The sequence below is a fragment of the Electrophorus electricus genome, chromosome 8 (genome assembly GCF_013358815.1).
Source record: "Electrophorus electricus isolate fEleEle1 chromosome 8, fEleEle1.pri, whole genome shotgun sequence".
Lineage (NCBI taxonomy): Eukaryota > Metazoa > Chordata > Actinopteri > Gymnotiformes > Gymnotidae > Electrophorus > Electrophorus electricus.
The window spans coordinates 10083629-10099076 of record NC_049542.1 but is presented as its reverse complement, the minus strand read 5'-3'; the positions used below and the strand labels follow the sequence as shown (position 1 = coordinate 10099076).

The 15448-nt window shown below is 36.7% G+C and overlaps 1 protein-coding gene across 8 annotated transcripts in view; it reads right to left on the bottom strand.

Annotated features, from left to right (window-relative positions):
- Positions 1 to 4611: 4611 nt before the first annotated feature.
- nrxn3b (neurexin 3b) overlaps positions 4612 to 15448 on the bottom strand; it is a 161109-nt gene continuing 150272 nt past the window's right edge. For 4 of the 8 annotated variants that reach the window (XM_035529387.1, XM_035529391.1, XM_035529389.1 and 1 more), the window contains one exon: positions 4612 to 7912. In XM_035529387.1, coding sequence (XP_035385280.1) covers positions 6963 to 7912 — 950 coding nt within the window. In that variant the 3' untranslated portion in view covers positions 4612 to 6962. Of the gene's footprint in view, positions 7913 to 9231; positions 9567 to 15448 lie in introns of those variants that run through there. The other 4 variants (XM_035529393.1, XM_035529394.1, XM_035529392.1 and 1 more) reach the window with 3 other exon arrangements.

Below are 15448 nucleotides of genomic sequence, written 5' to 3'. Positions count from 1 at the left end.
ATGAAGCTCTCAGCAGGGATAACACAAGTAGTTTTGAAATGTTTTTATTTATCTGTGCATAGATGTAGTAAAAGACATTTTTTTCAAAAAATAACTTTAGTAGAAATACAAACATAGAGATCAAAAACTACACAAGTGAACATTACTAAACATTTGACACTAACAATATAAACTTTAATACAAAAAGGTGGAAACAAACACAGACGTTATGTGCTACAGTTACTGTTTACATTAATGACTCACAAAGAGACATAGCTAGAGGCAATAACCAACAAAGACACACAAGACATTAACATTAAACCCTATACACATGTGTGCGATACCAGGGGGTGTTGTTACAAAAACAAAAACACAGTCCCCCTGCATGCGGTGGGCCATACCACATGACTTATAGGGGAGGAGCAGTCTGTGACAATTGTAAAGCACGTTGTGAAACTGTTTGAAAATTTGTTAAATTATTATTATTATTATTATTATTATTATTATTATTATTATTATTACTATTAGACAGGTATTTTACAGCACAGCCTCTGACCTAAAAGTAAAACTAGTTTTCTAAGACCTATGTAAACCTCTATGTTACGAACCCCCAGAACCACACTCAGCCCCACACTGCCATGCCTACACCCCTGATCCAATTCACCAGCGTTCTAGCATGCACCTGATCCTCATTCTCATCACTGCCCCCCCTTTATAAGCTTCCCTCCCCCACATTCACATCGCAAAGTATTGTTACTCCATGGTGCATACCGAGTGTTCTCGAATCTTGTTTGTCTCCCTGGTTTTTGACTCCTGCCTGTTTGTTAGACCTTGTCTCCCGCCTGACCCCTGGACACCCCCCAGACTCCGCCCCATGTTTTCAACCTTGGAATGATCGACCATGAATACCTGATTGCCCCCATGGATCTGTTTTATCTTAGTAAATAAAACCTCTTGCAATTGGGATCCTCTTCCTTGTGTGTGTGTTCAATAGTGACATTCTATAAGGTAGACATAAGCCTACACTTAAGCAGCTAATGCCATGTGTTTCTGTAAGAACTAGTGTCTGACTTATATGTTAATAATGGATAGTTACCATAGTTACCCAGAAGTAGAGTACAGACTACAAAAGACAGTTTTAACCAGTGGTCTGTATTCCACTGCTCGTTATTTGTATTTGATTTTGTTGGATACAGTTATTGGTTCTGCTAAAGTTATCTGTTTTAAACAGGTGATTGATAAGCTCATCTTAATTGCATAAAATGTAACCTCATGTTACATTTTAAAATGTAACTTCACAGCTGCAAATCCTAATTCACAACACACTTACCAGCTAACCCTATTCAGCAATAAAACATATATGATAAAATGATAATGCAAGACAGTCTTGTCACCTGTATTTGTATGTATATAATGTTTTGTATAGCTTATTGGAAATGCTTATATGTTGCAGGTAGCACTATAATTTTGCAATTTGATTTATGGAATGACAGAGGGATTATAATGTACTATTTGTATGAACTGACAGTTCTCTTGACGCCAGTACGCACTTAGGTCCTGGCTTCAGTGAAAAATGCCACCACCACTGGACTTTTCTTATTCGTGAACAATAGTGATTTTTAATACTTTTAATAGACTGTCAGTTACAATGGATAAAATTAATTAGGGCAACAAGGAAAGGTAACAGGGAACGTTTATTAATTTTAATTACTACGTTATTGATTAATAGTTCAGTCTCATGATAGTCACCAATTTTATATGTGATTATATCTCATCTAATAAACTTTAGAATATTATTCTTGACTCACAGATGTAATAACCAAGAAATGTTTATTGAGTAAGCATAGATAGGAAAAACATGAACACCAATCATTAACTAGAATCGTATTAATGACCAGGAGTATTAACTTCACCAGAATAAGCATCCTTATTCTAGCAAATAATTCAAGCACATAATTCGTGGTGAATGTGGTAGCTAATTAGGATAATAAAGAAAACAAAAACAAACAAAAAAACAAAAGAGACAGGATACTTATTAGGTTATGAGCATGAACAGAGATGAAATCAAGCACTGTATAGCGGATTCAGTTTAATAGAGAACCATAGTCCAATATGCATGCAAAGGTCATATCAACAGAGCAGTTCATGAAGCAAACAAAACAGACAGGGAACAGGCAAAAATAGTAATCCGAAAACAAAGGTAGTAATCCAATATACCAGGAGTAATACACAATGATAAATGACGACTCAGTAGTGCAATACAAGTTGACAAGACTTCGCAAAGGCTAACAGAACATACAGGGCTTATATACTAGGACAAATGAAGACTAACAATTCACAGATGAACATAACGATAGGCAGAGATACTAACTATAAGAGCATTGCTACCACTGCCCTTATGGTTAGTATCTCTGCCTATCATTATGTTAAGTGGTTAAGGTACTTGACTTGTAATCAGAAGGTTGCTGGTTCAAGTCCCACCACTGCCAAATTGTCTCTGTTGGGCCCCTGAGCAAGGCCCTTAACCCTCAATTTCTCAAGTCATACTCAGTCATAAAAGTGTCAGCTAAATGCCGTAAATGTAACCAGGGTGCAGAACAGAACAAAACCAAAACAAGGAAACATGAGACAAAACCAGGAAGTAAACAAACATGGTAACATTGCCATGGGAACTGCAACAACAGGGAGGGGTGAATGTGTGTAACGAGTCATCAGGAAAGAAGTAGGTGTTTATTTGCAAGAGTTTATTTTCAATACAGGCAGGAAGGAGTTGTGAGGTGAATTAGAAGGGTAGTTGTAAATGGGAGGGGAATGGCAAAGAGGAGAGTTGAGGGCAGAATCCGAGGTTGTCCAAGGGGCATTGTCTAGGGGGAAAAGCAGAGGTCAAAATCCGGGAAAAGCAACAGAAACAAGGAACGCTCAGTATGCATGAAAATACAATACTTCGCGAGGTTGTTAGGGGAAAAGGGAGGTTATAAAAGAAACAAACGAGATACAGGTGTAATCAATCAGTATTCAGGTGAGGGTGATCTATGTCTGGGTGGGGAAAGGCTAGTGGGCAGGACTGATGCCATTACAACGTGCCAACAGTCTTGCAACCAGCCTCTAGGAATGATAAACTGGGTAAGCTACTTATTGACCAAACAAGACTAACAAAGCAAACTTATTAAGCAAACAAAATTTCATTTTTGCACTTTCATTTACAAGCATACTAGGTTAATTGTGGTGCAAGCATACTAGGCTAATTGTGATTAATAAACAATAAAGTTATTATTGATAGCAACTGGTAACATAGAAGAGAAATGCCAGTTATTATGACTTGCTGGCATTCATACCTGTCAAACCATCTGTCGAATCGTAGGTTTCACTGAAGCCGTGTGGAAAGAGAGATCATCGCAAACCAAGGATCCATTTCCTCGGAGTCGTCTGATGGCTCTGAGGGAGAATTTCAGTCGCCAGAGTGGCTAATGCAGAGAGTCTGTTTCCATCTTCCCAATGGCAGTGTGTGAGTTATGAAGTTTGATGATGGTGAAAGGACCGGGGATTGGGTCTTTGGAGCTGGCTTGTATGAGAGTCATATAGTCCTTCACAGGCAAACCTTTCTGAAGCAGGGATGGGTTCGTTATTGGCAGTGTATTGGAATTCCAGTCTTAACCAGAAGAGTGTGCTCAATATAAGCCATAATGGGCAATTTCCTATGAATATACACTACGAAATTATGCTAATAACAAAAAGAAACAAAAAAATGCAAAAAATAAAACAAACTAAGATAACCTGGATTTGAATATTTCTAACTGCTTAGCGAAAGGTTATTGAAACAAAAAATTAGAGTCTTTGTGTTCAAAATTTAGGGGCTACAGGAATACATAGGATTCACTAAGAATCAATTATAAAGAAAATAAAGGGATAAAGAAAAATAAAGTAAATCATATATTTATGCATTTATGCCTCCTGGTCTTAGAATGAAGTTAGTAAACAAACCATGCGAGGGGTAGAGTAATCGGATAATCAATTGAATTACTTCCCTAATTTCTACTAGTTACAAACTATTAACTTTAACATATTGTCTAATATGTTCATATAGGATTTCTGGTAAACACAACTAGGCATGAGTAACAATTTGTTTACAATATGCATAAGGTAAGCAATATACAGATTTAGTAATCTAGGTGAATAATGCAAATAAATGAGGAGCAAATATTGAACAGAATAATGCAAAAACAAATTCTTATAAAATAACAGGAGCAAACATCACAGTTAGGAAATTATATTAAAATAACCATACATTACTAGATGATTATCATTTGACATCACAGTAGGTTAAATGGCATGTTGTTACTTTGTGAATCTGTGGCATGAGAAAAGTTACTTGCCCTGGTAGGGATGTGAGTGTAATAGAATTTATGGTCTTGAAATATAACCAGCTTGGTAAACTTTTCACCTTCCCATCCATGAGTTTTTGACCACTAAGGCAAGGGGGTTGAGGGTCAGAAGCCAGGCCATCTTGATTGCTAGGCCATTTATGGCTTTTGTGCTTAACTTCAAAGCAACAGCATGTCCTGAATCTGGTCTGTGGCCCGGGGGTGGGAGAGAGCCCCCCTTATGACCACGTCAAAGTTTCATGAGGGGAATAATTTGTAATCTACCTTCACTACACTGATCTCGCCTAGCCCTACAGCTCTTATGGTTAGTATCTCCGCTTATTGTTATGTTCATCTGTCTTGTTAGTCTTCATTTGTCCTAGTATATAAACCCTGTGTGTTCTATTAGCCTTTGCGAAGTCTTGTCAACTTGTATTGCACTACTGATATGGTCTCAACACACTTTCATTGGTATAGTTAAGCTTATAAACTTCAGTTGATCAAAAATGACCTATATTTTTTAACAGTAACTTTTAACAGTTCCCTCTCCAGCATCATTCGTTGCGTGGTTGTGATCCCCATGTTATCCTGTGTTTTTTGTTGCTCTTTTCCTCACTGTGTCAGCTACATACATTATGTTTACATTCCACTCCCCTCATCCTGCCATGCCCTTTTCATTGTTTTCCTTCGATTTACTTAACCAGCCTCACATATGTCTAGTTAGGGTCCTCTATTTCCTATATGTTTATACTCTGCTTGCTCTGACTACATGTTATTTAAGATTTGTATGCTTCTGTATCTAAGCTTGTGTTATTGGGTTAGTTTTCTTTAAAACCCACTATTTTAAAAAATGTGACCCGCGCTTATTACATAACTATTACACTAATGTTGAAAACATTTCTGAATATTTTATTGCTGGACATAGCACAAGGTCAAAAGAACAAAGACAATAATAAAAAGAGAAACAACATAACTACAAAGAAAAATACAGATAAATTTGAGCTTTTTGTAACAAATGGTGACAAAACAATCAGTAAATAAATTAAAAAACGGTAACATAAAAAAACCCATTCTACCAGCAAAAAGTTGTGAAATAAACCTGTAAGTCTGCACAACATAAGCAAAATATGATGTAAACCAAACTACATAGTTTAACACAGAAAAGCAAATATTGAAGTGCTTCAGAAATGTAGCTGCATTATAAATTTAATATTGTCATTTTTTGCTCCTTTCATCAGTGGTATCCAGTAAAATGACCAGAAATGAAGGGGCTTATGCAACTGAAAAAGGTTATTTCTGTTAGCTTTCCAGGGATTTAATGTGCATGTAACTTGAACAGCACAGTATGTAACATCACATAATCTGTAATTTCTAAATTTGTCATGAATTAAACCAAATACATATTTCTGTTTGTACAGGTAAAATAGTAAAATCAAGATTTAATGGTATTTTAGTAATAAAAAATGTAAACAGTAATTGTATGACACAGCTGATAATGAAATATGCATAATTAAATAATATTCTGGATTAATGTCAAATTCTTCATATTGTCAAATTTCTCATACAGTTTTTCTTTGGACAGTGAATATGGTGAGAATGGTTTGTGTAGAAAAGATGAAACCTTCTGTAAATGGACAAGTGCACTGTAAGAAACCATGTGACAGCATTTTCTATCTAAGATAACAAAGAACAATGTTATTTTGACCTATACATCATTTTGTTTATTTTGTCAAATGCCATGGTACGTTTGTGCAACTGCAAAAACATATGATTGTTATGTTTAATCTTTAAAATGTAAATGCCTTATAAAACATCCAAAATGCACGTCTTCACATGGTTTTAAGCTGTGATTACATTTAGGATGTCTGTGACAAATCTTATAGCCAAGACCTGGATTCTATTTACATAGAATGCAAATAAACAAGAATTGGGCAAACACACATCTGCTCTATTTATCTGCTTTTAGGAAACAGAATGTGGTCCATGTGTGAAGTGAATAGAATAAGTCACATTTGCTATTTTAATGTAATGCATTTAGAACCCAACAGAAATCATTAATAAAGGGAAACCTAAAACAAAGCAATCACAGAAATTAAATAATGACATTGTTAAAACATGCTTGAGGTTTTCACCACAGAAATAAATGTGTTGCTTTTATGGCAAATTGTGCTAGCTGTGACACCACAAATCTTTTCCCTACCACTGCTCTTGCAAAGTTGCCGGCACTATATCACATACATTTCACATGCATGCCTGACATGAATGATGAGCATTATTGTATTGTACAGGGCTACAATGGACAATTCTTTCCCCAAAAAATACTTTTTTGTCTTTTTTTCATTCCAAAGGCATTACCACAGAAAGTCACTCTGGTGATAACATTGTAACAATTGGATATTTTACACAGGATACACCCCATCACCAAAAAGAGTTTACCAATGTTCCCAGTGTCCCTGACCTTCCCCAATGTTCTTACCATAACAAGTGTGCCTCAGAGAACAATACCTGGGAATGAGACTCAGTATTTTTTAGTTCTTTGATAATTTCTTTTTAAAATTGCTCTCTGTATAGTACTGCAAAACATCTTAGGTTTTGGGTCAGTTTCTGTGTAGAGATTTTGTTTTATACATAGTATTCCTTGTCCTTGTCTTTTGGCCTCTTGTTAATGGCCCCCTTGGTACTTGGCTGTTTGTCTTTAACTACTGTGCCATTAGTCTGTGCTGAGTTGCTGATGCAATTCCGTGTCTCATCCATCTGGTAGGAACCCTCATCCCTGTTTCTGTACTTATACATGGCATAGAGAAGGATGAAAATACAAAGGGCAGCAGCCGTCACAATACCCACTACCATACCCATAGTACTGCTTGATTCACGTACAACTTCTGAGGCCCCAGGCGGAACTCTCCTAATCTCTGGTACAGTGGGCAGAGAACTGGGAACATTAGGCAACATGGGCTGGGTGATGAGCGGACCTCTAGGTTTGGTGCCGTCCACGATGTAGGATGTGGGCAGAGGAAGTAGCACTACATCTGGAAGGGGTTTGATCTCACGGTTGTTCATTTTACCGGCAGGGATTTTAGGTGGTGCCTTAGATGTAATGAATGTTGCTACAGAGCTTCTTGCATCAGGCAGATGTGGGACGGGGGCAGACCTGCCTACCTCAAAAGCCTCACTAGACTTAAAATCCTTTGTTTCCCATTTTGGTGCGAGAGCTTTGTATCCACCTTCATAGGCCGATGTGGTCAAGATCTTATCTGTTACCAGGGAGAAGGTGGTATAAAAATCTTCATCGTCAGTAAGGGGGAGGCTAGAGTCGTACATCTCCCCAGATCCAAACCCAGATATCACTAAGCTATCACCATCATCACCATCATCATCACATATATTTTTGCCTCGGTTTGACAAGCAAGGAATGCTTGTCTCAGTGGCAATGGATAAGGACTCTTTGGAAGTCTCAATAATGGTGAGGATAGGGCGTAAGGTTGGGGGGAGAGGAATGAAAGAGGCTTGAGTGGAAACAGGAGGGATATCTATGGGATCCTCAACTAGAATGGGGATGACTAATTCCCCTCCTAGAAAACAACACAAAAACACAACAAATTAGTGATGAATTGCCGTCTTACAAATAAGCTAATTAGCATGAACATGGAAAATCAACTATAAAATAAAAAAAGGAAACATGTAATGAGACAAAAAAAAAATTATACACCAATGATCAAAAGCAAGCTAAGATCAGAACAAAGATATGAGAATGCAATATATAAACTGCATCAAAAGGCTGTAATAGGGGTACTATGTATTAGATATAGGAATTTACATGTCCTCTAATGTGTACTAAACATACAAAGTGCCTACAATTTCTAGAGATTAGAACTACTGGATAAGGAGAATATTATAAAAACATTAATTTGAGGCTCAAGTCACCATAGGCTTAGACATCAGCTATTTTACTAATTATATAATTACTTACTAATTAAATAGTGCTTTCATATGCCTTCAAGCTATTTCATCCCACAAATGTGCACATTTAGTAATTTATTGTCTTTTTTGCTTTTATAGTTAGAAAACAATTACAGGTTTTTAAAAACAGACTAAAGCTGTTTGCCTTTTGATTTTTCTTGTATAGCTAACATAATGGCACATCACCAAAAAATGCACATAATGATTCAACAACACCTTGATGTTTTTTTGTTTTTTTTTCTGTTCTTGTCACGTCTTGCTGACCAAATTCTGTCACCACTACAAGACAAGGCTTTTCTTTGTGCAAAAGAGGTCTTGCTTATTCTTTTTTGTGTAAATAATAGTTTAAAAAATGAATTGCGAATGTTAAACCAATTCTCCCAGTAGAAACCAAATGATCTCTTGCTATATAACACTTATATTTTTAAAACTGCACTTAAGATTCTATTTTTCAGATTTTACTATGTAAAGTAGTAAAACATCTAGATGTTGTTTGAAGCTGCTTTTCATTAGTAGGGCTTGCTGAGTACATTTCAGACTTACAAAGGGCACTATAAGACAATGTAAGTCTTTACTAGCAAAGCAAAAGGAAAGAGGAAAAAAAGCATTTCAAACACTTGAACTGTTAGAGCAGACACTACAATCACAAATCAAAGGCACAGGTAAGTTATTTTTTAAAAATTTGAAAAAATAAGCCCTTTTAAAAATGAATCAAACCAATATTTTTGTAACTTACATCAGTTAATTGCCCGCATGATTTTGGCAGGAAGAAAAAAAATTACAAAAGAAAACCGTAAGAATTCTTTTGTATAGACATTGTTAAGTATTTAACTTTTTACATTTTTATTATAAACTAAGTAAATACGATGATACAGGAAGGCAACAACACATCACATGATGACATGAAAAATAAATGTTGTAATTCTGTACATTGTTTTCTTTCTTTTGATAAATATTTTTTGAAGAAAAAATAAAAACACTGTACAACACTGTACAATAGGAATCACCTAAATATGCTATTTACCTTAATATGTATGATCTAGAAATAGGTTTTTTAACTTGTTAATTTGTACAATAGTTTTGAATGAATGGTCCACTGTACATATTGTAGCAATACTAAATGAGAAGAATGGGAGAATATGGGAAAGGCGGGGACCTATGAACAGACTAGATAGGAAATTGTATAGATAGAAGTGAATGGGTAAATCAGTTGCCATGTCCGTGTAAAGGTGGTACGAAGTGGTCGGGCGGCATTAGAGCTTTTGGCTGTAAGGAAGGGACGGGAATATACAAACAGTGAGCATATACATGCCCATACAAGAAAAAAGTTGCACTCCTAAAACTGATAGTCTTACAGACCCTAAGCTGCAACTTCTTTTCCATGCAGATAACATAAGTAAATTATTGCATCAGTTAGCGCAAACCTTGAATTAGTACACTGACTTTTATGAATCAGTGGTGAAGAATTACTTTAGTTTTTCTTTATTTTCCTTAAAGGTTTTGGATACAATTTATTGAGACAAATTCTAAACATTAATGAATAAAAATTTAATCACATCAACATCAATCACATCATTACTTGGTGTCCGATTTGCAATGAGATTGCAAAAATGTTTTTTTTTTTCCCCATAAAACACCCTCAATAATTAAAAAATCAGAACCATACACGGATACCAACAAGAAGGGTGACATTATAGGATACTAGCACAAATTAATATCTATTAATATCTACTGGAGTTATAAACACATTAAAACTCCAAAGCAATTAACCAATGAAACCAGTGGTTTTGCCAAAAAGGTAGATTTGAGAGAGCAAAGTTATTTAAGTTGCATTTAGGGAAAGTAGAATAACAGCACTGCAAGCTAGGCTCAGGAAGACTGAAATGCAAGTCAAAGAAAAACACTGAGCAAAAGGCTGTGGGTATTGTAAGATACATTTCTAGAGTAATTAAAAATGCTACTGTTTAAGCCAGAAAACATGTTTAACTTCTTAATGATAATTTGGTACATCATATGAATTTTTCTGAATCATTCATGTTTTCAATGATGTAAATAATACATGATGAGAAGCATGGATAACCAACAGCCTTTTGCTACAAGTACAAGTAAACAGCTTGCTAAAAATTCCACAAGATGGCAAAATGTGTTTGAGTAATCTGAATACATCAATTCAGTTAAAGCTATTTTTAGAAAATATTAGTATGCATAATCTTATGAGAATAATTATAATGCCTCTTATGGCTGTGAGTATATATTACTTTCTTGTATAAACATAACAAAAAACATTATAAACTTACAACTATATACATCATATCCAACTATTCTATATATGCACTATATCTTCCTCAGTGTCACTGAGCCACCTGAGTATGAGATTATGAAATAGTTACTTTCACAAATGCTTTGGAAAACCACCCATTTGTATAAGAGTGCATGTTGATGACTACCGTGAATTCAAATACCTAAAATAGCTATTGACCCACTTTCACAGATGTGTCAGCTATTTGAGAATAAAAAGTGCAACTTGATAAGATTAGAGGTCTAAATTTTGTTTCCTTAGTTCAGTAATCTATAACATTTTAAGAATGTTAATAGTGTAGCTAAGATACAAAGATAAACACAGCTCATGCTTTGTTACTTGTGGTTTGTCACTGAAATAAAGAATATATGGCTTATTATGAAGTCACATGCCAAAGCTAAATGGTAGATGACATGACTGAAATGGGAGGGGGTCAAAAGGAAAATAAATGACATAATAAGCCAAGTGTCATGAGAAGTCATTTTGCATTGTCAGGTGTTTCAGAATGGGATGTCCCAATGAATAGCAATGATCAATATTAATGAATAGATATTCTCAACTGCTAAATCACATGAATGACATTATTTGAAGGTTAAATTTCCACTGCATATAAATTCAATGGTTAGTATAGACATGTATCATCATTGCAGTATTCAAGTCTTTGAAAAATAGCTGACCAATTGTGTCTTGACAAGATTATCTTACAAGATTTTGTTTGACACAGTTTAGACTGCCATACTGTGTTGAAATTCCAATCTAAAACCTCACTTTTACTTTCTTAAATATACAGGTTTGAGGTTTATTAACATTTTGGATTTACCAAGAGCACTGTAGTTTTCAATAATAAAATGAATCCTCAAAAATACAACTTGCCTATGCTAAGCAGGGTAAGAAGTAGGTGGTGAAATTGGTGCCAAGAGGTTTTACTATGTCTGCAGGTGGGATAAATAATCTCTCCAAAATTCTAATAACTTTGTGAGTTTCAGAGACAAGGAACTCAGAAGGAACTCAATCTGTGTTGTGCCAGATTCCATAAACAACTTCACCATTTGGTTTGTGATCTCTGCCTTAAAAGATGCAAATCTTGCTCTGGCTGGAATGCAAACGAGTTTGAATGAGATACTCAACAACATTCTGGATATGGATGATTTACTACACTCTAATCAATGTGTAGTGAATTACTCCACATATTGCAAGATAGAGGATGGGTTTGCTCTCTCTTGGATGCTGAGGCTTCGTGCTGAGGTTCCATCTCACTGTACGAGCTGGAACTATGCTGAGCAAGTAAGTAGTATATACATACTATATGGTACTATATACTACACACTAAAAACTAGTGAAAAATAAGCCCTTTTGGTGGTCTTTTTCCTTCAAGCCTGGGTCCTCTACTTGGGTCCTCAGAGGTCTGTGAGCCTAATAGTGCTGCATAAAATCTTAGCTGTTCCCAGGACGGCACCCTTCTGGACCATGATCTCGGATGTTATTCCTGTTATCTTTTGGAGCCATTCTCCCAGTTTGGGGGTAACAGCCCATAGTGCTCTGGTTACCATGGGAACCACAGTTGCCTTCATTTCCAACATCTTTTCTTTTTCTTCCTTCTGCCCTTGGTATTTCTCTAACTTCTTGTGTTCCTTTTTCCTGATGTTGCTATCACTCAGTTGTTAGCACAGTCATTTCCCTCCACCTTTGGGGGTGTATCCAACTTAGAGCTTGGAACTTCCAGCCTGTACTTGGCACAAATGTTTCTGTACACTATACCAGCCACTTGGCTATGGTGTTCCATGTATGCCCTGCCTGCTAGCATCTGGCATCTTAAGACAACATGCTGGATTGTCTCAGGCTATTGTCTCAGGCTATTTGCATAGCCTGCATCTGAGGTCCTGCCTGGTGTGGTAGATCCCAGCCTCCACTGATTTCGGGTTTAGGGCTTGTTCCTGTGCTACCATTACTAGTGCCTCTGTGCTGTCTTTCAATCCAGACCTTTCCAGCCATTGGTAAGACAATGACTTTCCAGCAATTCCTCCCATGATGGTCTCTGTTCCTCCTCACTTACATCTTCCTCGGGTTTCTGCTGTCTGAGGTACTCACTAAGCACTTTGTCACTTGGGGCCATTATCTTGGTGTATTACTGGATGTTGGTTGTTTCATCCTGGAGAGTGGCTCTGATGCTCACTAGTCCTTGGTACCCTCCTTCTGCTTATTGTTGACTCAGTGTGCTGGATTTGGGTTAAAACTCTCCATGTGTTGTGAGGAGTTTGTCTTGAGGTCAGTAGATTCTATATCCTCCTTAGGCCCTCTTATTATGCCAACAGGGTATCTGATTACTGGCAGGGCATAGGTGTTGATAGCTCAGATCTTGTTATTCCCATTCAGCTGACTTCACATGACTTGCAGGTATTTGGCTTTACCTGCTGTCCTTAAGGCCTCTTCATGATTCCCATTTGCCTGTGGGATGCCAAGGTACATGTAGCCATCCTCAACATCTGTTATATTACCATCTGGTAGTGTGATCGCCCCTGTTCTAGCCACCTTTCCTCTCCTTGTAACCATGTGACCACACTTATCTAGTCTGAATGACATTCCAATATCATTGTTGTATAACCTGGTGAAATGGATTAATGAGTCGATGTGGAATTGCCCCTTTCTGGGGATCCTTCAGGATCTGCCCAGCCTTTAGTCGACCCTTCAGGGTGGGTTCCATCCATTTTTCCTTCCAAGTGCTCATGGACAGCAGTCAGCTTCTTCAGCCAGTAGGCATGGATCATGTCAAAACGTACAGCTGTCCAGTTCTTATGTGAAGCTTCCTTTTCCCACATGCCTTTGCAGGATTGTTCAGTCTCTGGCTTTGGTGGAGCTGTTCTTATGCCGTTGCCCAGGAGCCCACTTTTCATCAGTTTGTCCTCGTCCTTCAACATCTGACATGGAGTTTGTTGACCAGGACAACAACTTAGCTGGTATGTCTCTCTTATTCTCATCTGTCATTGTCAATAAGGTAGGTGAGTAGCATTAAGGACCTTGCTTAAGGGACCACTCAGGATTCAAACCCCCAATCTCCTGTACCAAAGTCAGTGGTGTAACCCACCACTGATTGAGAAGACTGAGAAGTCAGTAAGATTGAGAAGAGAGTGGACTTGAATATTTGAATGAGGCCAAAGGCCAAAGCCTTTCTCTGCAGACGAGGCTGCTGTGCATGTAATGAAATGTCAACATTGCTGGCCAACAAACAAGCAGAAATTAATCTTACTATTCAGTAAAAGAACTAGCACAAACTTATTTCATGCTTAGATGTTTAATAACAAAATCTGTCATGAATAGTGCTAAATAAGCAGTAAACCACTTATGAGAACTTTTATCTGCAAGAGCACAAGCACACATAAATATCAGAATAAACACTGATACAACTGCCTAGGTTAGATATTTTCAGCAACATCCAAAAAAATCTATGCTAACCAATAGCCATGGCATCAGAAACAAACTAACATTACCCAGCAGCGATATTACAGCAAAGTGAGAAATGTAAAAATGAGAAAAGTCTGTACTGTTACCATTACCATGTTAACTTTGTGATTATAATTTTTTTAATCAAGCAGGATTAATTAACTACTCATGAAGATGAAATGTGGCTAACTTTGCATTGGTTTTGAATCCTCACACATTTGACACTCCCCCCCCCACTTGTCATGTGGTATGGCCTGCAGCGTGCAAGGGGGGGGGGGGGGGAGTTCACCCTCATTTGTAGCTATGCCCTCATTGATTGCGCGTGCCGTCATGTGTTTTGTCTGTCTATTTAAACCTCTGCTAATATGTTCATTAATATGATGATCAATTGTGTTGATCATTGTTTGTTGATGTATGTTAAATGTTTGTGTATGTTTTGTTAAATGTTTTGTTAAATGTTGCTGTAGCCTGTGTCCAGTTAAATGTTTAGTCATATCCGTTGTGTGAGTACCACCGTCATAGTATATGTTCTGTGCTAATAAATGCCTTTTGCTATTGAGGGAGCCCACTGGGGACTACTGAATGAGTGGAGAGGAGGGTACTGTGAGGACTCACCTGATGCTATGATGCTGTGTAATTAATTAATTATGTGTAGTAAGTGATGACATCAGAATTTGTTGTATTTTCCAGCCCTGAGTTCATGTAATTTCAGTGCATTTTCTTTATATATAACTGGGGTAGTAAATAATGATGGCCTGTTTAGTCATATTTTCAATTTACAGCTCCAGTGTCATGTACTCAGTGTATTAAGGTTAGTTACTGTCTTTGTACCAAGCTGACAGCTACGAAACTAAGTAAGAACTCACAGTATTAGTATTTCACAACCTTAATACTGCATCATCTTACTAGAAGAACTACCAAGCAACTAATTAATTTTTTATTGGTAGATAGAACTTTATACCATTATTTCACCATTTAATTTCTGTCCTACCACTACAATTACAGTCTGACCATGTTTATACCTACATATTAGCATAAATTGCTAATTAAATGTTTTCATTTTCATCATCAGTGAGAAATGAGAGTAGAACAATGCAAAATCATGTCTGTAAATTATTGAGTTTTCAAAGTTTGGGAACAGCCGGTTTTACTGTTATATGCCTTAATTTGAGTGGTAGTCCTCTTACAGATGCTTTCTTGTGGAATTTTCTTTAGGTCAAACGTAGATTCAACAGTAGTACACAAACAGTAGGATGATTCTATGTCAAATCACCTGAAAAAAGAAGGTTTCGATGCCATCCATCAGGGAAGATTTTGTTTTTCTTTATAAACAAAAAAATTGTAATGTAGATGATCATGTCAAATTATTCAATAACAAGTCATTTACATTATAGGTTAATAAGAGCTAATA